At 39.9% G+C, this 26,562-nt stretch overlaps 2 protein-coding genes across 7 annotated transcripts in view; both read right to left on the bottom strand.

Annotated features, from left to right (window-relative positions):
• The window catches only part of abhd18 (abhydrolase domain containing 18), a 47,753-nt gene extending 45,205 nt beyond the window's left edge, over positions 1–2,548 (bottom strand). Inside the window, exons 1-2 of one of the 5 annotated variants that reach the window (XM_078261052.1) lie at positions 2,270–2,548; positions 1,282–1,390 (exon numbers count right to left, since the gene is read on the bottom strand). In XM_078261052.1, coding sequence (XP_078117178.1) covers positions 1,282–1,373 — 92 coding nt within the window. In that variant the 5' untranslated portion in view covers positions 1,374–1,390; positions 2,270–2,548. The remainder of the gene's footprint in view (positions 1–1,281; positions 1,391–2,269) is intronic. The other 4 variants (XM_078261051.1, XM_078261050.1, XM_078261054.1 and 1 more) reach the window with 4 other exon arrangements.
• Positions 2,549–16,584: 14,036 nt separating this feature from the next.
• igbp1 (immunoglobulin (CD79A) binding protein 1) lies at positions 16,585–22,325 on the bottom strand. Of its 2 annotated transcripts, XM_078261059.1 has the most exons (4): positions 22,301–22,325; positions 21,158–21,747; positions 18,992–19,324; positions 16,585–17,084 (listed from the first exon to the last, which is right to left on the bottom strand). In XM_078261059.1, exons 2-4 carry the CDS (start codon positions 21,617–21,619, stop codon positions 16,815–16,817), a joined length of 1,065 nt encoding a protein of 354 aa, XP_078117185.1. In that variant the 5' UTR covers positions 21,620–21,747; positions 22,301–22,325; the 3' UTR covers positions 16,585–16,814. The 2 variants fall into 2 exon arrangements, with proteins under 2 accessions (XP_078117185.1, XP_078117184.1); XM_078261058.1 differs by lacking the exon at positions 22,301–22,325 and having other exon boundaries at positions 21,158–22,227.
• Positions 22,326–26,562: the final 4,237 nt, after the last annotated feature.

A 26,562-nucleotide genomic window follows, 5' to 3' on the forward strand; every position in this document is an offset into this window, starting at 1 on the left:
GTATTGATTGGTCAGTAGGCGGTGCTTTTACACCGGTTGATCTCTAATCTCCAACATAACCTGCTCCTGAGCAGGTTAGGTATTCAGCATAAGTTACCACAGTGATTTAACCCGGTAACAAGTGATTCACCGTCGTGATACACAAAACCCTGGGTTGAACCTGAAGTTACCTCGTTAACGCCAAATCTTGCTTCGTAGTACAGGCCTCTGGGAGCCTGATGCTTACCCCAACATCAACAAGGTGGTTAAGCTGTCTCTTACACTGCCTTTAAGCAGTGCAGCTTGTGAGAGGGGATTCTCACATCTCAACATAATAAAAACCAAGTACAGATCTCGTCTGTCACATGCTTGTCTCAAAAACAAAAAATGTGGTCTCTCATGTCAAAGCAGACCACAGAGACATTTGAACCAAAGCAAGCTGTTGACCTGTGGATGGAGACAGCTAATCAGAGGCTCAACCAAGGACAGGGAGGTGCATCTGCAGCATCTTCATCATCTACCATGCAGGAAGCTGAAGCAGAGGACAGTGGGGGCGACACTGAAGAGGACAGTGGTGGCGACAATGGAGGAGGACAGTGAGGAAGACTGCACTTAAGACCACGCTACATATGAGTTGAGTACCAAACACCATCTCCTGGTACTCACCTGAGTAACTCACTGAAAAAGTTATGTGCACCCCTGGTTATGTTTTCAGTGACTGACAAAGCAGTTGTGGATGCAGAATTGCTGTTGCACACAGCTTTTCTTGTCAGTGCAGTACATTACATTTTCAGAGAGCACAATAACTAATCCAAGAAAGAAAAAAAAAGGTGTTTGACTTGGCCATTCAAGAGCCCTATAAAATTGTACTCAATGGTTTGCTCAATACAGCTGTCCTTGATGAAGATGCATAATTGGATCTCTTTAGCTTCAGTGCATGGTTCGAGTCTAAAACAATACATTTGTATTGTGTGTGATGTTGGTTATATTAAGCTGTAAGGTTATAATTGTGAATGTATCAGTACAGTGTGTGTACAGTTTAGTACACACCCAGTCCAATTTCCACCTGCTGATTGAAAGGGAAGTTTTGCTAATGCCAAATTTTTTAAATGGTTTGATAAACACTAGCCCTGGAGGAGACTACAGACCAGAGCCAGGACATGCTGGTGGGATGACATCTCCCAGCTGCCTAAAGGAACTCTTCCTCCAGGAAGAGTTGGAAGAGGCTGCTCCCATGATGACAAGCTTCTCTACTCTCCTGATATATCTAACTGTATTCGGTTGTGTTCTGCTTTTCCATACCTCTTGAGGTCTTCAGGCTTCCCCCATCCCCCAATGAAGAGTTTGGTGAGGAGCAGCCTTCTGTAAAATACATCAAGTCGGCTCACACCCATGGACTAGCACCTGGCATCTACACAGAGAGACAGACAAAACAAGACATGACAATGACTGGAGACATAACAGAGGGTGAATTTGCCAGTGATTTTTTCTGTTTACTGTAACGTTAACATAGTTACGTATTGTAACTCCAGATTCTAGGAGTATAGGCATAGCCCTCTAAGGGCTGTTGCTATTGGGTTTATCCCTTGTCCACCAGGGCAAGTTGTCTGTTCAATCTTCAGACAGTGAGCAGGATTACCTTTAATCTTTTGTGCTGGAAGTATATTTGTTATTTATTTTCACCTTAGGACATGTCAGGTATCGAAACCATTTTAATAGCTCTTAATTTTGTTTATCTGCGGAAATCTAGATCAATGGACTGAGATATAAAACAAATGATAATAGACTGGGTTTAAGTGATGCTTTTAACTTAAGCTACAAAACATCTTTCCTTTGCACCTCACAAAAAAAGTCTAATAACATGCTTCGGTATGATATTTTCATCCTTTGACACAACAGTGTGTGTCACAAATTTAGTATCAAACTAACTAGATTCAACGTATCGTTTAGTGTGGACTTTACACCCTAACTTAAGAGAGAAGTTAACAGAGCTAGCGCAACAGGCTGCTGATGCCTAACGTTACAGCTCTACAGCGGCGGGTGTAACGCGAGTAACGCGAAAAACATATATGATCTCGCGATCAAACTCACGCAATAAAAGCGTCTCAAAGCTAATGACACTATTATAGCACACATCAGCTCTGAGACAGGCTATAAAACATGTTTTTGCATGCTGTCCAAAGTTGAATTTGTTGAGCTAGCTAGCTAGCTAAATGAGCTAACTTAGCCTTTATTTCATTTTCATTTATGTTTTCAGACGACGTAGACAGACAGTTAACGGAAACGTTACCTCAGACTGTACACAGACGTTTGCTATCCTTGTTGTAGATTTCTTGGCACTGTTAGCTAGCTAACAGCTAACGTTACTGTCCCCAGAGTCGGTCAAACCAAACCAAAGATCCTCTAGCTATACTATGCAACATATGTCATCCCACTTTCTTTCTTGGCAATATCCGCCCTGCCTAGCAGCCCGATTGGTTGAGGTCATAGACAGTATATAAGAAAGTTGAGGACCTCTTTGCCTCGAGTAAAGGTCAGGATAGCCCATTGGTCAGTGGAAACCTGGCCAATCCTAGCACTTTAATAGAACGTAGGGCGGTTCCTCTACTTCTTCTTGCCTGCCGAAATACGACTGCAAGCCGCTAGAGGGCAATGTTGGTCAGTCTAAATAGTTATGTGCACCAATATTAACCCAAGGGGCTCCTAACAACATGGATGTATTAAGAGAACTCGATACATTGTTCGGCGAGAAGCCCCGTACCAAAGCCCGTCTACGGAAAGCCGTTCCACTCCCTATTCAGCCCCATTGTACCGAATGTGGTTGCAGTTCCACCAGAGTTCCACTGGGGGTGATTGCGGTCCAGTGCTAAATGAATGGGACTCTATGGAGCTAGACGGCTAAATTTGTCTCTTTCGCCTGATTGTCGTTGAGAAATCTCAGATTTGATTGTAGTTTTTGCAAGTTCAACATGGATTATAGGTCAAAAGTTGAATGAACGAGTACTTGTGTCCTTTCGATTTCTTACAGGTTGAGTCATTGTTGCCCATAACACGCTAGCATTCTGCTAATGAATGCTGATTGGTCAGTGAATGACTGATTACGATCGGAGATCCCGCTTGACGGCATCCAAAGCAGAACCAGAATGTCAGAGTGAATATTTCGGCGTGGTCTTTAAAACATTAGCAAACCTCTTTCTAGCACGTGTATTAACAGGGAGGGCCTAACCTGTCAGCTGTGTTGTCGATGCTTCGAGAGAACAAAGGAAGCGACTCAGAGCTTGCCGTAAAGCAGTATCTCTGGCCGTATATGTGTATGACGTCATTGGCATTTTAAAAGGCTTTTTAGAACAAAAAAGCCACTTTAAAAAACTCTAACACCCATCAGTGTGTATTTTCTTAGCCTCCCCTTTCGAATGCAACATTCAAATTACTAGACAAAAAATTATATCCTGAGAAAAGTGGATTTTGAGGGGTATAGCTCCATAGAGTCCCATTCATTCTGCACTGGCCTGTGAGTGCCCCCTATATGGAACTATGGTGGAACTGCAACCAGTTCAGAAGCCGGAAGTAACGAGAGAGTGGAACTTCTTCCCTATTTGCCCGGGGGTTCCGGCAAGATGGCGGGTTGAGCAGTCGTATTTTTGTGAGCTCTTCACAAGTAGTCCCAAAGTATAGTTAGAAGTTGTTGAATGTCCACTCTGAAGTGTGAAAATGGATCCAAAACGTGTCATTAAACCGGCAACACTTAAAATGGATACCAAAGGAAGGAAATCCTCGCCTAATGTCGAAAGAATAGAAAACGTGCATGAAGGGGAGCATGACTATGCTATGGATGTATCTTTGCTAAATAAAAGGGACCGCTCTGCTAATGATTCCGCGCCGCCGACACCTACCAAGCAGCCTGTGGAAAAGAAGGCCAAGTCAACTGAAGTTGGTGAAAGTGATGAGGTTTCTAATAAGGCTATTTTGTCTTTGTGCATATTAAATACACGTGAAAGAGTCAATTTAATGGAATGGGTTACGCATTTGAGCCTGTGAGGGACAGGCCTGTAGTGTCTGACTACCACCACATGGAGGACGATCAGTTTCAGTCATTTATTGTATCCAAGCACATTATGTATTTTAGGAAATAGAGACTGCTTATATATCGTGTGCATTAAGAGAAAATAGAAAAGGTCCTGTGCGTTTTAGAAAATCGATGCAGATAAATGGAAAATGTGATTGGACAAATTCATCCAATGGGATCGCTTGTTAAGTTAGCTGCACGCAAAATGTTAAAACCAAAATAAATAAAGTTTGAAAAAAAAGTTAGCTGCACGTAGGAGAGTTACCACAGGTTGACGGATGCACGGAGGAGTCACGAGTCTTGCCGTTTACTTTAGGCTAGTGCAGAGTTGGCAGATTTTTTCCTTGTGGTCGTTGATGGATATTGCACAAATGGTTACTGCACAGATACCTCTTATTATGGAAGTAGCAGCTTTTTCTGCGAGTTGAACTCCCTCTGCATCAACAATGTGCCCTGAGACATCAGCTAGCTTCAGGGTGAGTAGAAAGGGACATTGGATTCTGTTACAGACCCGCTGTGGTTTAGTTAGCAGCTAATAACGCATTATTATTGATCTGTGATATCATCGGAGTCATGGTTTATTTATACAGTCTATGGTTGGAGCGCTAGCTTGTGGAGTTTGACATAAGTGTTTCCAACGTGTTTAGCTGCTAGCCCTTTCCCTCGGTTGGATCGTTTGGTATCTAGCTTGGTTTTGTGACTCAATTTCAATGATGCCCAGTGTGTCAGTCTCAGTTTTGTTGAACGCTATAAAGCCTACACGTTAGGCTTTATTATTTGTGCGTGTAAGTGAATATGTACATGTTTTGTGTATGTCACAACAACGTTACATCCAGCCCTTTGCCTAGTTGATTGCTAGCATGCTGGATAACAGCTAAACCTCTCTGTCCTCTGCCTGATGTGAGCGTTTCAGCGCCCTGTCTCTGCGGCAGATAGCATCGGTGGTGTTGGTACTTGCCGTTGGTCTATCAGTCTGCCCTGTACTGTAGCCTGAAAAATCAATAATTGACGGAATGGCCTCAGGTTTCAGTCTGTTGGACTTAACCCTCACCAGTGACCCTGTTGTATCAAAAGAACAGCTCTCTAAATAGTCTGTCGCTAAAAAATGGTCGCTACAGACTCGAAATCCAGGGGCTGTTGGAGGGCTGGCCAGTTTTCAGGCAGCTAGCCATGAGTTGAGGGCTGGTTTCCTTGTCAAAGGCATCCTGTGGAAATGTATCATAACCCCAGCTGCCTTAGCCCTATACAATTTATTACTGCAGCCAGGGGCAATGTAGTATGAACCCCCCCCCCCCCAGACCTGTTGGTTTCCGTTTCCTCAGCCATGTCCGTTAGCCTCCGACTGTCTCAGACTGTTTACATTCTATGGCTGCTTATCATGCCAGTGACGTAGCCGATTATGGAATTCCAACATGGCGGCGCCCGTGTAACAACAACAACACTTTCAATGTACCATTTTATCCCTTTTAACAAATTCAGCCATTTTAATCATTGTACCAATGAGAAGAAATAAAATACATCTGTTATATCACCTTTACTGAAATTCCAGTTCAGTTCATCTTTAAGTGAGCGAACAAAACAAAGCAGCGTCATGATTGCTAGCTTAGCGAAGACCGTCCAGTTCAACACGGAGGTACTGACAGAATGTAAAAAGAAAGTAGAAGTTCTGGAGAAACAAAACGACTATCTTTGCAAAGAGAATAATGAGCTTAAGGAAAGAGTCAAAGAACAGGAAAGGTATAGGATGAGGTGGTGCCTCCGGATAAAAGGTTTGGAAGAGAAAAAAGATGAAGATATCCGTACGCAGGTCACCTAAATCCTGGTTATGATTGCTCCGGATATGGGGTCGAAGCTGGAAGAAGCCGTGGACATTGTCCACAGAGTCGGAAAGAAGATTGAAAACAAGATCAGGCATATCATCGTTCTTTTCACTAAAAGATGGGTGAAGGAAGAAATCTGGTGTCGGACCAAAAACTCTTCGATCTGTAAAGAGCAAGGCATTCATTTTGGCGAGGTGTCCACATGGATACATAGACGGACGGCGGATTGGTGAGGATAAGTGAAGCTGAAGGAACACTGTCTGTTTATGGTCTTTAAAGCAGTGGAAACATTTGGAGGGATGAAACTTTCCCCATAACCCTACGATTTTTTCTTTCTTGGTCTGAGTGAGTTAAGCTAACTACTGTTAAACTAGCTTTTTTGTTTTCTCATTTCTGGTGTTCATGGTAAACGAGAAAATTTGTTTTGGTTCTTTGAATGTTAGGGGCTTGAAAGACATTGTTAAAAGAAAAGCACTTTTTTTGTTTTGTAAAGGGCAAAAATCTCATTGTTTCTACAAGAGACTCATTCTTCTGAAGCTGATGCAGCTTTTTGGACTAATCAATGGGGGGACAAAATTTTATTTAGTCATGGTTCTAACCGATCTGGAGGGGTGGCTTCCACAAGTTTCCTGGAGAAATATTGACCCATCGAGCCGATGGAGAGGGACATTATTTAACGGTGGTATTGAAGGTGGAAAGTTTATTCTTTATAATAACCAATGTTTATGGTTATAATAATGATGCTCAAAACAGAATACTGATGGAAAATATCACACGTGACTTCAGAGTTAAAAGTATTGTACCCTACCGATTACATTTTAGCAGGAGGTGACTGGAATATGGCTCCAGATGAATGAATCCCTCCTAGATTATGGAAAGCAAAGCATAATGACATCGTAGAAAGTTTTATAGCAGACAACAGTTTGATTGATGCGTGGAGATTCCTTAATCCTGGGGTTAAGACCTTTTCATGGTTTAAGCCTAATGGAGAAAGTAAATCTAGGATTGATTACTGGTTAGCAAGCGATAACTTTCTGACATATGTTAAACAAACTCAAATTTCTAAAGCGCCACTATCTGATCATTGTTTCATAGATCTCATTTTAGAACCCACAGTGAGGGAAACCAGAAACAAAGGATATTGGAAGTTTAATTCTAAGATGTTACAAATTGAGGATTATTGCATTAAGGTTAGGGAAATCATAAGAGATAATGAAAAGGATGATTCAATTGAAGGCTATATTGGTAAGTGGGAATTTACTAAGATTAAGATTAAGAATTCACAGTAAATGTTTGCAAGGAATTAAACAGGGAAAAAAGACTATATGAAAGTAATTTGTTGCGGGAAATTAACCAGTGTTGTAGTAATTTGGACCTAAATTATCAATGGAAAAACAAGTTAATGGAGTTACAAGTCCGGTTAGATGAGCTTTACCTTGAAAGAGCACAGTGGGCCTTTATAAGGTCAAGAGCGAAATGGATTGAGGCAGGTGAAAAGAACTCCTCATATTTTAGTAGTTTGGAAAAAAATAGACAGCAGCGAAACTCAATTACTAGTTTAATGATAAATGGGGTAGAAAGTAAAGATTTTAGAAGTATAGATAAGGAAGTGTTCTCATTTTACTCCAAATTGTACTCCTCAAATTATTCTGGTATAGAGGCTGATTATTTGTTTGATAAAATCAAGAATGTTATCCCATGCATTGATGATCCCTTTAAAGATATTTGCGAGTCAGATTTGACAATCGAGGAGTTGGATTCAGTTATTCTCAAGATGAAGTTGAACAAATCCCCAGGAACGGACGGGCTCACAACAAATTTCTATCAATTCTTTTGGAATGATGTGAGAAATTTACTATTTAAAGCGTTACGGGAATGTATAGAGAAGAAAGAACTGATGTCATCTATGAAGCAAGGTTTAATTACTTTGATTCCTAAATCTGGTAAAGACAAGAGAATCTTAGATAATTTGAGACCAATTACATTGTTGAATACTGACTACAAGCTACTCTCTGGAGTTGTTGCTTCTAGGCTTAAGGGAGGTATGTCGTCCATCATTGGTGAGACACAATCAGGTTTTCTGAAAGGAAGGTCAATTCACAACAACATAAGACTTGTTTTAGATTTACTTGAGTACAGCGATATTATTCATGATAGCGGGTTTATTTTATTCTTAGATTTTTACAAAGCGTTTGATTCTGTTGAACATCCTTTTATTTTGAAAACTTTACATCACTTTGGATTTGGGAAAAAATGTATGAATATAATTGGGATGTTATATAATGGAATCAATAACTCTGTAGCTCTAGGGCATGGCACCTGTCCTCGATTTGAGATTAAGAAGGAAATTCGTCAGGGTTGCAGCAGCTCTCCACTTTTATTCATTATGGTAGCAGAAATGTTGTCCATTTTGATTCAGAATAGTTGTATTGAAGGGTTAGTTGTAAGTGACAGACAAATTACCATAAGTCAATTGGCTGACGACACAACTTCGTTTCTAAAAAATGAAAATCAAATTCCTTTAGCTTTACAAATTATTGACCACTTCTCAAGAGCTTCAGGCTTACAATTGAATTTAGATAAATGTGAAATTTTAGCACTACATAATCATGTAGTGCTAAAATTCATAATCATCCCTTACAACCTCTATATAACATAAAGGTTAAGTCAGAAGTAAAATACTTGGGAATTGTTATTTCTAAGGACAAGGCAACATCAGACAAAATGAATGTATGGAACAATATAGAAAAGTGTAAATTAATCTTAAATAGGTGGTTGCAAAAAGATATCACAATTTTTGGGAGAATTTTATTATCCAAAATGGACAGCTTATCCAGACTTATCTACCCGGCTTTCTCCTTACCCATTTCTACAAACATGATCAAAGCCATAAACAAGATCAATTTTAATTTCATATGGAGAAACAAATGTCAGTACATAAGGAAAATTGACATGGTTAAAAACTATGAAGATGGAGGTGCAAATGCGATTGATTTTGATATAATGAATGGTGTCTTGAAATTGAAATGGTTAAAATCTTTTGTTAATAACAGGCAGTCCTTTTGGTTTACTGTGCCCAATTTAATATTTTCAAAAATGGGTGGAATAGACTTTCTTCTGCGATGTGATTTTGAATGCAATTTGTTACCAGTCAAACTTTCTGATTTCCATCAGCAGGTCCTTCTCTATTGGAAGTTAATCTACAAACATAATTTCACACCTCATAATACTCCAGTTTGGAATAATATATACATATTGATAAGCAGAAAATCTGTGTACATGGAGGAATGGAAAGCCAAGGGAATCTGGGCAATTGCTCATTTTATGGACAGTAATGGACTTTTGTTACAGCTCGAGGAGTTTTGTGAGAAATATCAACTTCAATGCAGTGTCAAGCATTATGACAGATGGTTGAAAGTTATACCAATGTCTCTGAAATCCATAGTGAGAGAAGACATCAGGTACTCCAAAGTTTCTCCTGGTCTGAGGCAGCTCTGCATCCAAGGAATTGATTTCTGTGACTATAAATGTACTAACAAAGTTATTAGAAATTTTCTATTGAAGGAATATTATCCCAATCCAGTTAAAAGACAATATATGATGAAAGAACTTGGGGATGGAGAGGTTAAGAAAATAAGGAAAAGTTATACTTCATTTCCTCTTCTCCCGAAAATAAAAGAGGTCAACTTTAAAATTTTAAATGAAATCTACCCAACAAACAAATTTTTAAGACTGAGATTCAATTTTGATACTAATAACTGTGTTTTTTGTGAAAAAGAAATTGAGAATTTATAACATGTATTTTTTCTGTGTGAGTCGGTGCAATCTTTCTGGAGAGATCTGCAGAGCTGGTTACAGTCCAGGGAAATTGAGATATCACCTCTGACAGTGAAGAATATAAAGTTTGGTGTTTTTGTTGAAGATAAGAAAGTAGATTTTGTTCTCAACAACTTGGTGCCTTTAGGAAAACATTTTATACATAAATCTAGATATTTTAAGACCAAACCCTCCCTGAACCATTGGAAGAATGAGTTCAATCTTTTGTGCAAGTCATTGAAATGGGTTAAAGATACAAAAGCCCTTGATTTGATTTATTTACTTGAAACTCTTAATTTACTTTAATTTGAGATAGCCCCTACTCTTTATTTATTTTTTATTTATTTTCTTTTATATCATTCTTTGTTGTTTTGTAAGGTATAAGCTCCTAGGTTTTGTTTTATATGCTCGACCCGAGGCAATAGCTCTGTTATTGAGATGGATTTGTAATTGTGCCTTGTTTGATTATTTCTATGTTCTGTATAAATGAACAATAAAAAAAAAAGAAATTATTTGCGTTACGTTCCAATGAGAGTGCTCAAAAGCGCATAAAGCAAACATGGAGCTCGGCTCTTCCGCATTGTTGGCCCATAACGCCGGCCGGCCGACACACACACACACACACACACACACACACCGCAGTAGGCAGAGGCAAGGTCTGTTCCGAGTATAATAAAGCCCGGTCTGTGTTGAGCAAAACATTACGTGAATTACTACGAGAATGGACGTGCATTTAATATAGGAAAAGCGCACGAGTATTAGCATAATTTGTTGTTGTTGTATGTGGCACTAAGGTCTATTGACGATGCTATAAAGACCGTTGCCGTGCTTGCGTCACTCCCTTACCCCTCCTACCAGTCCCTATGGCCACTTGGCCAGTGGGAATGCAAACAGAAAAACAAGATTTTGGGGGAGAGTAGTTCTTAGAATTGCTTAGAAGTGTACTTTTCCTCTAAAAAGTACAAGTACTATCCGGTCGGAAAGCACCTCATGGATGTATTAAGAGAACGCTCACAACCCAAACCTCCTATGGTGCCATTTTGATGCTAATAAGCCATCACCCCCCCGTTAGCATTCCATTGACTGCCATTCATTTTGACGTCCCTTTGACAGCGAATAACTTTACATCTAAAGCGTTTAAAGACTTTACTTGTCCATTGTTAATTTCTAAAGAAACACGACAATGTATAAAAGGCTCCATTACCTTGTACCTCACATTATGGCTCCATAGCAGACGTTTTTGTAAAAATAGGCTAACGATTGTTTCATAACCACGGGACCACAGTAGAGGAATTACCGTATAGTACAGGAGAAGCTTGCAGACAGTTTCGACTTACATTAGCTGTTTAAGTTTAATTACTAATGTTAACTAGCATTTTAGTTAGCAATAATTAGCCTGTGTCCATGTTATCTCCTTACATAGACCTACGCTCTCCGTCTCTGCAAGATTGGGAATGATTGATATTTCTCTTGGCACAGCTACCAGAAGGCTTACAACTTTCAGACGGTTGCTCACGTCACATTTACGTCGTCTCTCTCAGTTGGAGGCTGCGCAGTAACGCTCGGCGCTCACCGGAAAAGTGCTTCTAATGGCCTTCACTGGTCTCTGTCCAGAGCAACGGGAGGTCATTTTTTAAGGGCTTCAGCCCCGAATGTTTCTATTGTAGCCCCGAATGTCATTAGCCTAGTTGTTGTAAGCAACACAAAGTTTAAGTTCCCGTGACGTGACGTTAATAGTCTATATGGTTCAGGCTAACACTTACTAACATGATCTGTCATTGCATTAGAGCAGATCACACATTAAAATATAAACTGATCAATCTAATAAATGCGTGGTATTAATTACTAACATGATCTGTTATTGCATAAGAGCAGATCACACATTCAAATATAAACTGATCTATCTATAAATTAATAAATGCGGGGTGGTTGACAACGTATATGCAATGCATCACAATGTCTTCTTACCTTGCACATCAAAAGTGTTGGCCTTCCGACGAAAATTTGTTTTTTCATTCCTTGAGTATCCATCTGGATACTCACCACTTGATAAGTATCGGAGAATATGTCTTTATCCATGATAAATGTGTGTGTGTATGTATGTAATGTAATGGATGTCCTATAAATGTGTGTATGTATGTAATCTAATGTATGTCCTATCTGTTTCTCGTGTAAACTCGTGACAAATATTTTCCCGCTCAAAAAATGGGACAGCTATGGACCTTTTTCACAGCAGACATTTTGACTTGTCATAGTAGAAAAAGCACAGCTGAAACATAACCTAAACGATGGATCAATTCCATCAAGTGTCCCAGTAAGCTATTTAAGTGAGTCAACATGCACAATACCAGGGCCTCTCCTAAGTGGAATGCAGCCATCATTAATGGTTTTGAATACACCTGTGCTTTTCCTACTATGACATGTCAACATGTCTGCCGTGAAAAAGGCCTATTGTCACTTTTTTAATAACATTTTATTTACTCTTGGTTTGGATATCAGGACAACATGACCAACATTGCCCTCTAGCGGTGTGCAGTCGTATTTCGGCAGGCAGTCTGTTTTCGGCACATGGGCACAACACCGGCAACCGCCAGTGACACAATGACAGAAAAACATTACATCACATTAATTCATTAATTAATTAATAAGTTACAGAGAGCAAATATATTCAGTGTTTTAATTGCTTCCTTATTCTTAGAATATAAAATTGTTCTTATATATTGTTTGGTTTCATTTCCAAACACAATAAATAAAGGTTTCTGATTATAGTACTTACATTTATGAATTTGCCATTTAGCCAATTAAATAATAAGGTTGATAATATATTACTGATTTGTTTGAGCAGAAGATTAATTTGTGAAACCAAACAATATATGTTCAAAACAAAGGGAGAAATGTGGGTCAATTAGTTGAGTACATTTGTCTTTTCACAAATTGAGTAAGAACAGTTCCAAAATAAATGAAAAATGTCTTCAGTGTATACATCACAAAAAGAACAACTGACAATAAAAATCTTTTTAAATCTTTGCAAAAACTCTTTAGTGGGATAGTATCCATGTATAATCTTGAAAAACACCTCTTTCACTAATCAGAATCAGAATCAGCTTTATTGGCCAGGTTTGTGCAAACAAACAAGGAATTTGACTCCCGTTAAACTTTGCTCTCAAAGTACAACACTCACTTAACATATAAAGAATAAAAACAGAAAGGACAGTAAGAAATATTAAAAATATTTAAAAAAAAAGTATACAGTATAACAACAATTTACAAATTTACAAGAAATATACTGTAAGAGAGGGAAGGAATAGTGCAATAACAGTATAGTCTGAGATAGAAATTCGGTTACACTTTACTTGAAGGTATCTATATAAGAGTGACATGACACTGTCATGAATGTGTTATAAACATCATAAACGTTTATGACATAACACTTCTTTTAGTAAGTTTATTTCTTGCATGAAAGGTTCAGTACATCACAGCACAAGGTCTGGACGCAAGAACAAAGAAAGTAGAGAATCACTTGCTACCAGGCCTTATCAGCTCCCTCCAGCCAGGGAAAGAGCTGTTGTAACCAGTTTCTGTAGCTGGATATCAGAAAAAGATAACACTTGGAATGTCAGCACATCACAAAATTTAAAACATTTGTATTGAAAGTAGAAACTGTGAAAGATTCCAGCTGCTAAAAAACACAAAACAAGATGTTGAATTAGTCAGATATGTGATTTTCTCTTAAACCAGACAGATTCTTTTAAGAGGATGGAGGAGGTGCCGTAAATTCAAGAGTGGGCTTATGAGATGGCTAGGGTGGCGGCGTTTGAAAAGATGTCATACAAATGGTTTGCCAGATTGGATGTCTACAAAATGGGGTAAGTATTTGAGCTTTCTGGAGAGCTCCTAAGAAGCTTTGTGCTGGGGAGAGACGTATATGATGGGCTTATGGTGTTGTCATTTATACATATATTAATTTTATTTATAGTTTGTCTATTTTGTTATCATTTTGTTATCAGTTTTGAATATTGTGGTCATTGTGTCATCTTTTCTTGATTTATGTCTGGGTGGGTGGTGATAACGGGGGTGCGGGGATATGTTCAAGTTTCAAATTTTATGTTTTGTGTGTTGGGTGTAAATAAAAATTGTTAATCATAAAAAAGAATTACTGTTTTCAGGTGCCAGATTTTAAAATTTGTAATCTGGATAAAAATGATCCAGATAATGAAATCTCCCTTTTCTCACTAAATGATAAAAAATTATGTCACTGTCTTTGACAACGTTTTTCGAAACATTGGCAGGTTGGATCATTGCGATCCCAATGTGACTAGATAGGGATTTCCTTGAAGGGGCAGGATTTATGACCTACACTGCAGCCAGCCATCAAGACACAATCAAGATGTTTTGGCTTCACTTTTGGGGAGCTGTCAAGCCATCCATCCATCTTACAGTTTTTTTCGATTGCTTAAGCACTAGTTTGAAAACAGGGACCGGTTTTTCAAAACACTACACACAATTAGCACAACCACACACCCTATCAGCAGAACACCTCAGACCCTTTGCAAAATGAAACACTCTTGCAAAAACTGTACACTAATTTATAAAAAAACATATTTTGTTACCATATGAAACACACATTTCATATGACTTCATTCCGTTTGAACCAGACCAAAACCAAAACTGCTATTGCTAACCTAAAACACTTTCAGCAGTTGTACTCAGTGATTAGAGTACTGTAAATGAAGTACACAGAGAAAGTGCAAATATACAATAAGTTCACCGAACACTACACAAGACCAATGCTGCAGACTGAGTAAAATATAATTTATTTCTCTCCATATACCCAAATCAGTCAACATGTCAACATGGAGAATCACAACAAAACATCCCCAGTTTTCATACAGCTACTACAGTAGTGTGCATAACACTGTTAGCTCAGCAAACCAGACAAACATAAAATACTGTATCTACCACAGGTTATAATTACAGAAAAAAAAACTGAAAATACAGTACAGAAAATACTAAACTTACTTTTATAGTGCTTAAACCTGATTGGTGTCTACAAGTAATTGTAGACACCAATCATGTGTTTGCTCACCTGATGGCTGGGTTCCACAAGTTGGCTCATAGGTGTTGTAGCAAGGAAGTGACATCATGATATACAGTACTTCTGTGTCTAATGTATACAAGTGTGTTTAGTGTTTTGCAAATCACTGTATTGTTTTGCAAAAAGTGTGAGGCTGACATTGTGCTTATAGTGGTGCACATCTGGGCCAACATTTTGCTCCTTGAGTGTAAGGTTTTGATAATTGTGTAATACGTTGGATTTCAGTGAGTAAGCAATCGGCAAAAACTGTAATAACAGTCTATGCTGTTAACTGAAACTTCTCCCAAGTTCAGATAGCAGAGTAAGAGTGGCAGAGATACTGATAAAAGGGTATGTGCGTCCCGTCAGTCAGTTGGTTGCTCTCACTAGGATCAAAAGTTTTCCAGAACCTCGTTGTACAACATATGGATTTTCCTTTAAGTCAAATAAGGTTCACATATTTCAGGGGCGGCTGTGGAAAAAAAAGTTTGCTGGGCTTTAAAGCCAAATTGACATAGTGGCAATTTCTGTAAATCTTTGGATTCATTTTTTTCAACCCTCTCGAAATGCCTAATTTCATTATCATACTTTTTTTGGCTTCATGCGCCACTGAGCAACACTCAAAGGGTGCATCCCAGGTGCTTAAATTGCCTCCCTTCCATGCGTCTTTTTCCGTCCCACCAAGAAAGCATGGGTGAGACGCGAGGAAATCATGGGAGGAGAGAGGAAACGAGGGAAAGTGTTTTTAAGGGATGAGTTGTCCTTTCCTCTGAAGCGTCACGTGAATTTGTTGGCTGTATGGGCGGAGTTAGCAACGGCTGCTCTTGTGTGTCCTCGCTTATAGCTCCTCGGTGATCCCTCCTCGATGCTCGCTCCTTGGGGCAGGAATGAGCTTTGAGACGGCTATCAAATAAGGCAAGTGAGATCCAGCCACAGTAATGACCGGGCTCCGCCTCGAACGCTGTATCCAGGTCTTATTATACATCCATGCCTCCCACTCAAACCTTCCTATACCTGCTTCTCAGATGAGCTGGCTGTCTCTATTTACTTTGTGGCTCTGCCCATCCAGGAAGCATAGGCAAGCGCTTTTGGGAACAAAGATGCTGGCTGGCCTTTTGTGGATGCCTCATCCCTCCAATAGTTTAAGATGAGTGTATGATATGTATTTTTCTATGGTTTAAATGCATTCATAGCAGTTTTCATATTTTATAATTTATTTGCTGTATTGACTAAGTTTCAATAGAGGAAAGTTATTTTGTCATGCCTAGGTTTACACAGTAATTGTGTTGGAAGTTAAATTGCCTTAGTTGGATTATTGATTAGCAAAATTAAGAATTATGTTTAATGTCCTTTGTTATAAATTTGTTTCTGTTGTCAGACAAATCAGTTAACTAACCTCTAATAAAAGTTTCGACTGGAACTCCTGCCTTTGCTCATCTGTCCTAACAGACAAACCATTGAGTTGATAATCAGAACCAGAAAAGGATTTATTACAGCAAGGAATTTGCCTACTAAATACTAAAACCAAACTATCCCAAAACAAAATCAGTGTTCCAACAAACTAAATATTATAATATACTATAATAATGTCGACCTTTTTGAAATACCAGCCCCAGGTCATTGATATTTGTATTTCATTTTAAGCTTGATGACAACACACTACTATAGAAGGAAAGAAACTGTCCAGTTGTTTGAATAAAACTTTTTCAAAAATAAATGGTTAGATTCTTACCAGATTCTGTACACTGATTTTCTTGTTACATGGTTTGTTCAGTCTCTTTATTTTCCAATGATAGCGTTTGACACACTACAAAGCATAAACATTGGCATCGTGGCCAAATTGTAGATTTTTATTAATACTCACTGAAAAACATGACATCACAGAGGATTGTTGAATCTAGCCTTGTAAATAACTGACAATCAGCTAGTAGTGTCAGTAAACTCAACATGTTTGTTTGGCATACTGTGGTGTATCTTGGTTTGGTGACCTTCTCATACCAACAGTCTTAAGGATCAGACAGAGCCAGGTCTATTTGGACACACACTGTGTTGGGATCAGTTAGCCCATGTTATGGCGGTTTCCATAACCTCTGCGATTAGTGTCTTTCCAGTCATCCCAGTTTCTGGCTTTAAGCAGAGACGACTCATCATCATTTTCAGCCTCTCTCTCTTTATCTTCTTCTTCCCTCTCCTTTGCATCAGTGTCCTCCACAGTGACTTTTCTGGGTATCGCCTGGTCAGGCAGCACTCCTTGATTTCTGCGCTGTTCATACCAATCATCTACTGTCATGGTGGGGAGGCTGGGGTAACCAGCCCCGAACACTTGAGCCTGTGAATGAAATAAACATTTTATCACACACTATTGCACAGTATGTTAAAGATAATACAACCAGTACTACTGCTCGGTACCTTGATTGGTACCTGCCACATTTAATAGGAATCTACGGTTTTAATGAACCCCTATCCACAGAGGTGTATTGGAGAGACAGCGAGATCCTCCAGGGGTATGTCAGCTGCCATAAATCGTTTTTTTATGGCAAAAACTAAACAGGAAACCTGCAGTTTTTGATAAAAAGCAGTAACGTTAACATGGGTTTCGTTTATATTCCTTTGTTAGTACTTGTGGAAGCATTATATAATTAAATGTAGGCCTACATGAAATGTGCGGAATATTGTTTTTTTTACACTGGATATGGCTTTTTCTGTCTACGTCCCCATCATTTTAGCTCATTTATGAAATGTGCATACGACCTAAAATGGGCGTAGGACGGGCGTATGCCGATTCCTACGCAAAGCAAGGCATTTATCAATTTGAATGTGAGCGTAGGCTGCGATAAAATCTCACGTCTGGTCTGAACTCGTATACGCAAGTTTTCGAGTCAGTGTGGACTTGCGGTGCAGCATATAATCCTGAGATATCAGGGTTTCAATCTACACCTTCGAAAAGTTCCGCTTCTTAGCCGGATTACGTCTCGCCATGTCGTAAATTGTAGGGGCGAGGCCTCAAAACCGAGAATATATTGGGCCGTGAAATTTAAAATACGATCGTTTCCAGCCGCTGCATTTATCAATGTACGACCATTCTTACGCTCCGATTGGTGTGATACGAACGTTTCATGAATCACACGTGAAGCCTGTCGTAAGATGATTTCTGCGCTCATATCTGCGCTGGTTTCTATGTTAGGTTGATAAATGAGGGCCAGCAAATGTGTCCATTCTCTCCTGTAACACATCAGTTGTATTGGATGACTGGGTCGGACTCATATGCTGTAAAGCGGGGTTCAATTCTGAACAAGAATTAATATTTTACTCTCGAGATCCTCTGACAATGGTCAGGCAGTTGCCAGTGAGGCGTCAGAGAGGCATCGATCAGTAGTCAACGCATCGACGAGACTGTGGCAGGAGCCAAGTCTGTGGCACCCGTTGTTTTGAGACTAAGCTGTTCGAAATACACAGTTTAAGATTCACACCACTGAATGAGAGTGTGTAAGTGTTAGCTTGGTCACTCTTAAATGTCACAAAAAAGTGGAAACAATCTGCATATAGCAATCTGTAAAAAAAATAAATTTGGCTGGCCGGGTGATGGACAACTGAGGAAGATATGTTATAGATTTAAGTAGGATAGACAGCAATCAGTTTTTGGCAGATGATGACTTTTTTTGCACGACACCGGTAGCCCACTGCAAAGACATGCTAGACTGAGAGCCGTGAAGCCCTGCCCCTAAAGCTGCCCCAGGTCTCTGTTTTTGTCTTCTTTACAACGTGCTGCATATGATGTAGAGTCTTTTGAAAGACACACATACATACACAGATGTTCCTTGATTTATAACTGGATGCACTGAGTAATATGTTAACATTAATGATTGTCAGCAACTCTTCTTTTACGTCAATGGCTGCAGAGATTTCAAGCTTTCTGAAAAAGCATGTCAGTCTGAATCCCTACGTTAGACTGTGTTTTGTCTTTGAACTATCAAAGTACCTTCCATCATCTGCTCTGCTCTTGGTTTAGAACCTAAATGCTCTTTGGGGCATCATTTGAAAGGTGGACAATGTTGCTACTATCTTTGCTGGACAGGTAGCCACTGACATCTAATTTGACCTAGTCAACCTGGCTGGATAAATTATGTTTATCAGTTGTTCTTTTTTACAGTGACATCCCCAGTAGCTCTTCTTGCTAGTTTTGACAATGAATTACTTCATGCGGCTGGCTCAGAACCAGCTGGCCCACAGTCTCACCTGTACAGCATCCTTGGTGAGAATAAAGGGTTTCATGGGAGGCCTGACTGGCTGAGGTGGCTGCTTGGCAGCACCCTGCTTCAGACCATCTATCTTCTTGAGTATCTCCACCTCCTGGTCAATGCTTTCTATTTCATCCAGACACACAGTGATCCATTTCCGAACATTCAGAAGGTAAAAATCTCTGCTGACTTCATCGTCGGCCTGTCCACTGTCCACAGCTCTCCGTACATCTGACAGTCTGGCTTCCAGCTCCTTCTTCTGACGGTATCGCTCGATCTTAGCTTGTCTCTGTGCTGCCATGGAAACCAAGTCTGATGGGCAGGGGACTGACTGGAACAAGAAGCATACATCATAATTTAGAGTCACCGATTCATTTTCAAACTATGCTGTAAGTTACACTTACTTACGTGGTCAACACGGACAAATAAAGGCCGGCGAAAAATTTGTGTGGATAATCTCCTAAGTGCCTTTCATATAATATTAAAGTAAAAAATAAAATTCAAGTTCATTGTAATGTACATTTCTACCAACTTAATTGAACAGATTCAACAATATATTCATGCTTTTTTTCACACTTTGTTTTTCTGAATTACTCATGTAAAGTATTATTGTTCTACCGGTATTTTAGTCAATGCGGCTGTATGCGTTACTCAGCCAAGTGTAGTTTGTAGTAACGTACAAGTGCCAAAGCACAGGGGAGATACTTTGTTTCTCTCACTATGACTCTAGAGTCGCTACTCGCTCTGAAGCTACCGGTAATCACCGTCACTCTCTTACTCTAACACACACTCCCCACACACGCGGCTCGACGCACACACCAGCGCAAAAGTATAAACATCAGACCACTTACGTAGGCTACGGTGAAATATCCAAACTTCCTGTTGAAAGCATACTGTTTGTGTTTAATCCAGGGTCTGACTTTTAATAAAAAAAAACTGTTGTGGCAGTGTGTTTTTCTTCTGAAAACATCATTGCATGCCTATTGACTGATACACTGCCCTCTGGTGGACAGAACATATACGAAGTTGGATACCAATATAAGTCTTACTGAAGGCATTTAATGGTCAAAATTAGAGATGCACCGATAGACCGGCCGGTGACCGGAATTGGCCGGTTTTCACGTGCTCGGCCATGACCGGCGACCGGCAGGTCAGTCTGACATATGCCGATTTCATGCCGGTCAATGCTACAATTAACTGACAACATAAGTTATACGCGTTACAGTTTTCAAGGACGCACGCACACACGGACGCGACAGCACAGTCTCCGTGTGTCGCGCGTGCGTGTCCGCGCTATTCTTGCACATGTAGGGAACCTCGTGAATTAACCTGCAACATGTCAGGTGTTTGGAAATTCTTCAGCGTGTGTGCAGAAGATAACAAGTTTGCAATATGGAAGGAAAAAGTAGGGCGTGGAGGGACGACACCAAAAACCAAAATCACATTTTTTTTTTTTGGGATATCGGATGTGAAAAGAAGGAAATTGTTCTAACATTGCACTTTAGATGTGTGTGAATTTCCCACACCAGGAGTAATTTATATAGTTCTATTTTATAGTGATCCATTATCTGTTCAAAAATTTTTCTATGTTCTGTGCAAAATGTTCTATTAAAGAAAAGACAGAAAATAAATATTTGTGTGTGCTGTAAAGTGGTTAGAAAAAATTAAATCGGAATCGGCTAAAATCGGTATCGGCTGGCCTAACTCAAAGAAAATCGGAATCGGCCTAGAAAATTGTAATTGTCTCTTGTCAAAATATTAACAAATATTCGAATATTAATAAACAAACGAACTTCGAATATGATTTTTGGACAAAAGTCAAAGTCCTAATATAAATATATATTTCAATGAAATGAGAATGATACAAAAATTACCATTTCCTCCAATATCGTGAATCAGTCAAAATAATCGCAATTAAATATTTTCCTCATATCGTGCAGCCCTAGCAACTACCATTGAAACTACTGATGCAAACCATTAATACTGCTTCTGGTTCATTCAAACTGATCAGTTAACTTTATGTTATACAGATTCTACATTTTGACACTTAACGTTATGCATTTAATTTAACGTTACTCGTTACTGTTGAAAAACGTAGCAACCTGCAAGTATGGTACATTTGAACATACACATCACTTCTCTTAAGAAGCAATTTACCACTTACCTTGGCTGTTAAGTTTCCATTTTTTGATTCTTCGTCAGGACTTGTGCTTTCATTTGTCGAATTTGGCAGTTCAAACTGTGATGTGTTATACTCTTTACACCTCTTCAAAAAATCCATAAAGTAAGCCCGGGCTGTTTGGACTATCTCTAGTCGTTTGTCTCGGCTGGTCTGCTTCATGGTCAGAGCTCCTACTAGAGCAGGCAGCAGCAGGTATTTCAGGTCGGCCGTGGCTATCTCCTCAAGCTCTTCATTGCGGCTAAACAGGTCGAGCTGGGCCACCATTCTAGACGCTTCTTCCAACATACTGATACCACGTTTAACTTTGACCTGGATACTGGTAGAGCCAAGTGGTTCGTTTGCAATGTCTACCTCCTCAAATATCTTCCACCCACGATCTAGCAAGTCACATAATTTAGAAGGCTCTGCAATTGAAACATCGTTGGTGTTTTCACATTCCGCCATTTTGTCATATCATCATCATCATCATCATCATCATTCTTCTTCTTCTTCTTCTTCTTCTTCTTCTTCTTCTTCTTCGGGATTTTACGGCAGCCAGCATCCAAAAAGTTGCATTGCTGCCATCTATGGAACTAGAACCGTAGTGCAGTATATCCTGTTATACAGCCCAGTGACTATCAAACATTTTAACAAACAACGTTTTCCCCTCCGGCTTGACCCTACTTCTAAAATACTTTTCAGAGATACTTCTTCCAAACCAATTTCTCGTAATTCTCTGAGCAGATCTTGTCTTTGTCGGTCATAATTTCTACAAGAAATCAAAACATGATGCACTGTCTCAGGTTCCTGACATGAACACAAGCCACTCTGGTGTTTTCCTAAAAGAAATAAAGTGCTGTTCAGCAACGTGTGATCAATCCTCATTCTAGAAATAAAAACCTCTTTCTTAAGTCTACCCTCCCCTCTTTTACAAACATTAACTGAGTCAGTTACTTTCCTAGATACTGAGAATAGATGCCTCCCTTTGTTTTCTTGCTCCCAGAGCTGCTGCCATTTTAAAATTGTTCCCTGCCACACAATACTTTTACCCTCCGCCTTAGATAGATTAATGTTGACATCTATGATTTCCTTTTGAGCAGCTTCCTTGGCCAACTTATCAACCTTTTCATTTGTTGCAATACCTACATGAGCTGTCTTCTTCTTCGTTTTCTTTCTTCTTCTTCTAGCTTTCTGACGGACTAGATGCCTTGCAGTACATTGCTGCCTCTCACAGGTCAGTCTCGGTATCATTCGGAGGTATTGCCATTCTCAGATGGGTCTTTTTTTTTAACACAGTATTATTACAATACAGAAAAATAATAATATACAGTCTATGGTTTTTATCCACATGGTCCATCACAGAGTATTTCATCCTGTGTACTTTATATATTTGGCCAGTTTAGGGCCCACATTTACAAAGAAATCGTTGAATCTGTCAACCACCACATTCATATTTGTCAACGTCATGTTATTGTCCTTGAAGTTTTCCGGATAATTCAATTTGTTAAGTCCTTTTGTAATAATAGTGTTAATAGTATTCCATATTTCTTTTTACATTATATTTGTTATTCTCTATTATTATAATAATAATCCTTCTACATCATCAAGCAAATAAAACAATATGATGGTTTTGATGCATTTATTATAAACTCATGTATATAAGTATATTTGAAGGTAAATATATAAAATATTGCATAGGCCTATTACAATATAACAAACAACAGCAGATAAAAACAACAGCAGATAAAAAATGGCCCGCAGAAGTTAATAAGTCGCTACATTTCTGGAAACAGGCAAGCTTTGCATGTTAGGCAATGTCGTCATCAATCCCCCCATTGTCCTCTGCACAGAATTCATGAAACCAATGGGAACAGACTGCACAAGAAACCCACTCCTCTGTGGACTTAGGGTCTTTTGAGTCGCCATAAGAATGCTGGCAGATAGCACATGGATCCTGGTTGACTTGATGGACTTGACTGGTTGTGGCTTGGTTGAGTGTTTTCTTTGCTGTAGGTTTCACCGCTTTTCTTAAATGAAAGAAAAATGGCCTTCTGGCGGCTGGTAGTTGGGCGTTCTCTGACCGGAAGGGCGATCAGTGATTTGAAGGAGACCTGTGGCTGTGTCGCCACTTCAACTTCCTATGCCAGAGGTGGTGGGGTGACAATAATGGCGGACAGAAGAAGGTGCTGTGGAGATTGTGGAGGAGGAGAGATTACTGGCTGAACAGCATCATGCAGAGGGTGGCAAGGGGTGTGCTCTGGAAGATTGAACATTTCTTGATGGTAGGAATCATCATCATCATCCCCGTTATTGTCATCACACGGAGGATGGCTTGGAGTTGCACATGCAGGTTCTACTGGAGTCTCTCCAAAGGGTCTCTCCGTTGTTTCTGATGGCATGAACAGATTTATCTTTATCTTGTCTGGGTTGAATGGGAATATCCCTGACCCACGAAGTCCAGCCTGGGCTTTTGAGGGAGTTGCAGCTTTTTTCCAGGCCTTTGAAAACAGTGGCATGAACAACGCCCTGTCAAGTCGCTTCCCTCCGCTCTCCACGGTGACCCTTCGTCCCTCAAGCCTCCAGAAATGTTTTAGACGGAGTCACGTGATCGTTGCGAGGGATGCAGTAGTTTCTCACCACGGCTCCGCAGTTTCCCACTTAATCTTTCACATTTTATCCGCATATCTCAAACTTTAGTAGTTTTTTTAATTTTTATAAAACGTATTCAACACTCTGTCATGGCGACTTCATCGAAGAAGACAGCTGCTAAGCAGAAAACTTCTCATTCACTTGATAGTGAAGAACTTGCTGAGCTAGTTAAGCTAGCAGTCGCAGAAGCTATTAAGGAGGCTATCCCCAAGTTCGTGGAGGATGTGGTGACTCAACTCTCAGCTAAAACGCAAGCCATGGTGGCTGAGCAAAATGGCAGAATTTAGGAGTGAAATGGTGGCCATGCGGGCTGACACTTCAAAGTGTATGGAGTACATGGAGGCAGGTGAAAACCGCTTGACTGAAGTGGATAGACGTCTCTCTGCATCGCTGAGCAAGCTAAGGGCAAGGTGTGCCAGTCTAGAAGATAAGGTAACTGACATGGAAGACAGATCACGTAGAGACAATATACGTGTGCATGGGATCCCTGAAAATACGGAAACGTTAAATCCGCTTACCTATCTGTCTACCACTATCCAAAAAAATGGTTTCCGGAGCTGGGTTCTGATGCGTGCACATCGGGTAAGCGCAGCGAAGGAGGACGTTAACGGCAAACCCATTTCCCGCACTCTCCTGTTGAAGCTGCTACGTTTCACCGACAGAGATAGGATCATAGGCGCTGCACGGAAAACAACTGTGGAGGTGGATGGGGTGGCTATTCGCTTTACTCCAGATTACAGCACACAAACTTTCAGACGCCAGCTGTCCTTCTCTGCTTCAATGAATGCTTTACAACAACTGGGCTTCCGCACCTTTCTCCTTTACCCTGCTAGGCTGAAAGCAACGTGTGGAGGAGCAAGCCACTTCTTCAAGACTTTTTTTTTTTTTTTATTCATTAAGGGAACAGAGTAAGGTATTTTACTTACTATTTTGTATCAATTTAATACATAACTCCGCCATGCGTCTTAATTTGGGATTGGACTGCTCAATGTCATGAGCCGAAATAGACTGTTTATCTAACTAGCGAGCATCACTTGGTCCATTCACTAAATCAAACGAAGAAGAATAAGAAGATTCTTATTCTTCTTCGTTTGATTTAGTGAATGGAGTTGACATGGCAAACAATTTTCATATTATTTACCTTTTTTTCTCTTAAACTTTCTCCTGTTTCCCTTTACTTTCATTATTACTGTTTATTATATTTTTACCTTCGATCTTTTACTGACCAAAATATTTATTTTCTTTTTATACTGCGGTATTCTCAATGTATATAGTGGGCGGTGGGGGGCTGCGATTTGGCCTACTTGGAGATGTTGCTCTACCCCAGGATCACCGGTCCAACATTTAGGGGTACACCGGACTCTTTAAGAGTGGTTTCTAATGTGTGTTATTGTTATGATGTTAACAAGGGTGTGGGTGTTTTCAGACTCTCTCCCGTTCTTTGGAGAGGGCTGGGGTTATGGCACTAGGTTTATAGGGTTGGTATAGGTCTCTCTTTCTTGGTTTCTACTTCCTAAATCTTTTGCAATTGGATTGCTGCACTGCTCGACATATATTATGTATGGGGGGGCTGCGAGTTGGCCTACTTGGAGATGTTGCTCTACCCCAGGATCACGGGTCCAAACGACAGAGCGCACAAAGTTATGTCTTACTAGGGAAAATATCTGCAACAAGAGCCGAATTAAACTCCTTACTGAGGCAGAGGGCAGAGTTCTTGATGCACAGAACAAGAAGGACATATTATTTCAATGGAGCTAGACCAAGCCATCTATTAGCTCTAAGACTGAAACATAATGTAACATTTTGGCCATTAAATCACCTCATTGTACTTTAACTGAACCTGGTGAAATTAATTCTGCATTTAAAACATTCTATTCTATCCTTTATCAATCTGAAGTAACCTAGACTCAAACACCTGTGAAAACTTTTTTCATGATCTGGAGTTGCCTTCTCTCTCCAACCAAGAATCAGGAAAACTGAGTTCTCCCATCTCCTTAGAGGAGTTGAGAGAGGCCCTTGTCAGTATGAAGAAGGGCAAGTCCCCAGGGTGGGATGGTATCCCACCAAAGTTATATCTTGCTTTTTGGGACATACACCACTGCTGGATATGATTAATACTGCGATTGATAAAGGTGCATTCAACTCAGGTGCTAATGCTGCTATAATCTCTTTACTTCCCAAGCCAAACAAATATCCTTCCCAGTGCAGTAATTATATCTCTTCTCAATGGGGATGTCAAGCTCTTTGCTAAAGTACTTACTACATGCCTATCTGACAAAACAGATACATAATGACCAAACTGGATTTATTGAGACCCGTCTAGCATCTGATAATGTGCGCCTTCTCAGTTCATTAAGATGATCAAGGTATTGTATGCTAATCCTTCAGCAATGGTTAACACAGGTAATATTTGCTCCACCCAGTTTCCTATATCAAGGGGCACCTATCAGATTGCTCCCTGTCCCCATTACTTTTCGCCCTCTCTCTGAAACCACTGGCCCAGAAAATTAGACAGCATCCTGCTGTACTTCCTTATGTCTTATCCTTTGCCTGCCTCTCTCTCTGTGTCTGATGATCTCTCTCTCTGTCTTTCTCGCCTTTGCCATTGTGATCTGAAATACGTTATTAAAGTCAACACTATATTCATGGGATAAAATGGAAGTGCCTTATTGAGTTGCTATTTTCTTTAAGACTCCCTACTCCCTTCACACACACACACACACACACACACACACGGACTCAAGCCCGAATAAAACCTT

Source organism: Sander vitreus, chromosome 10 (assembly GCF_031162955.1).
Source record: "Sander vitreus isolate 19-12246 chromosome 10, sanVit1, whole genome shotgun sequence".
NCBI lineage: Eukaryota > Metazoa > Chordata > Actinopteri > Perciformes > Percidae > Sander > Sander vitreus.

Excerpts from the sequence above, each read along its gene's own strand:
- igbp1 (XM_078261059.1), bottom strand. The coding sequence starts at position 21,619 with ATGGCGGAATGTGAAAACACCAACGATGTTTCAATTGCAGAGCCTTCT. Across the intron at positions 19,325-21,157 it reads ATGGAAACTTAACAGCCAAG|TCAGTCCCCTGCCCATCAGA; the intron begins GTAAGTGGTAAA and ends TTCTTGTTCCAG. Across the intron at positions 17,085-18,991 it reads TCACCAAGGATGCTGTACAG|GCTCAAGTGTTCGGGGCTGG; the intron begins GTGAGACTGTGG and ends TTTCATTCACAG.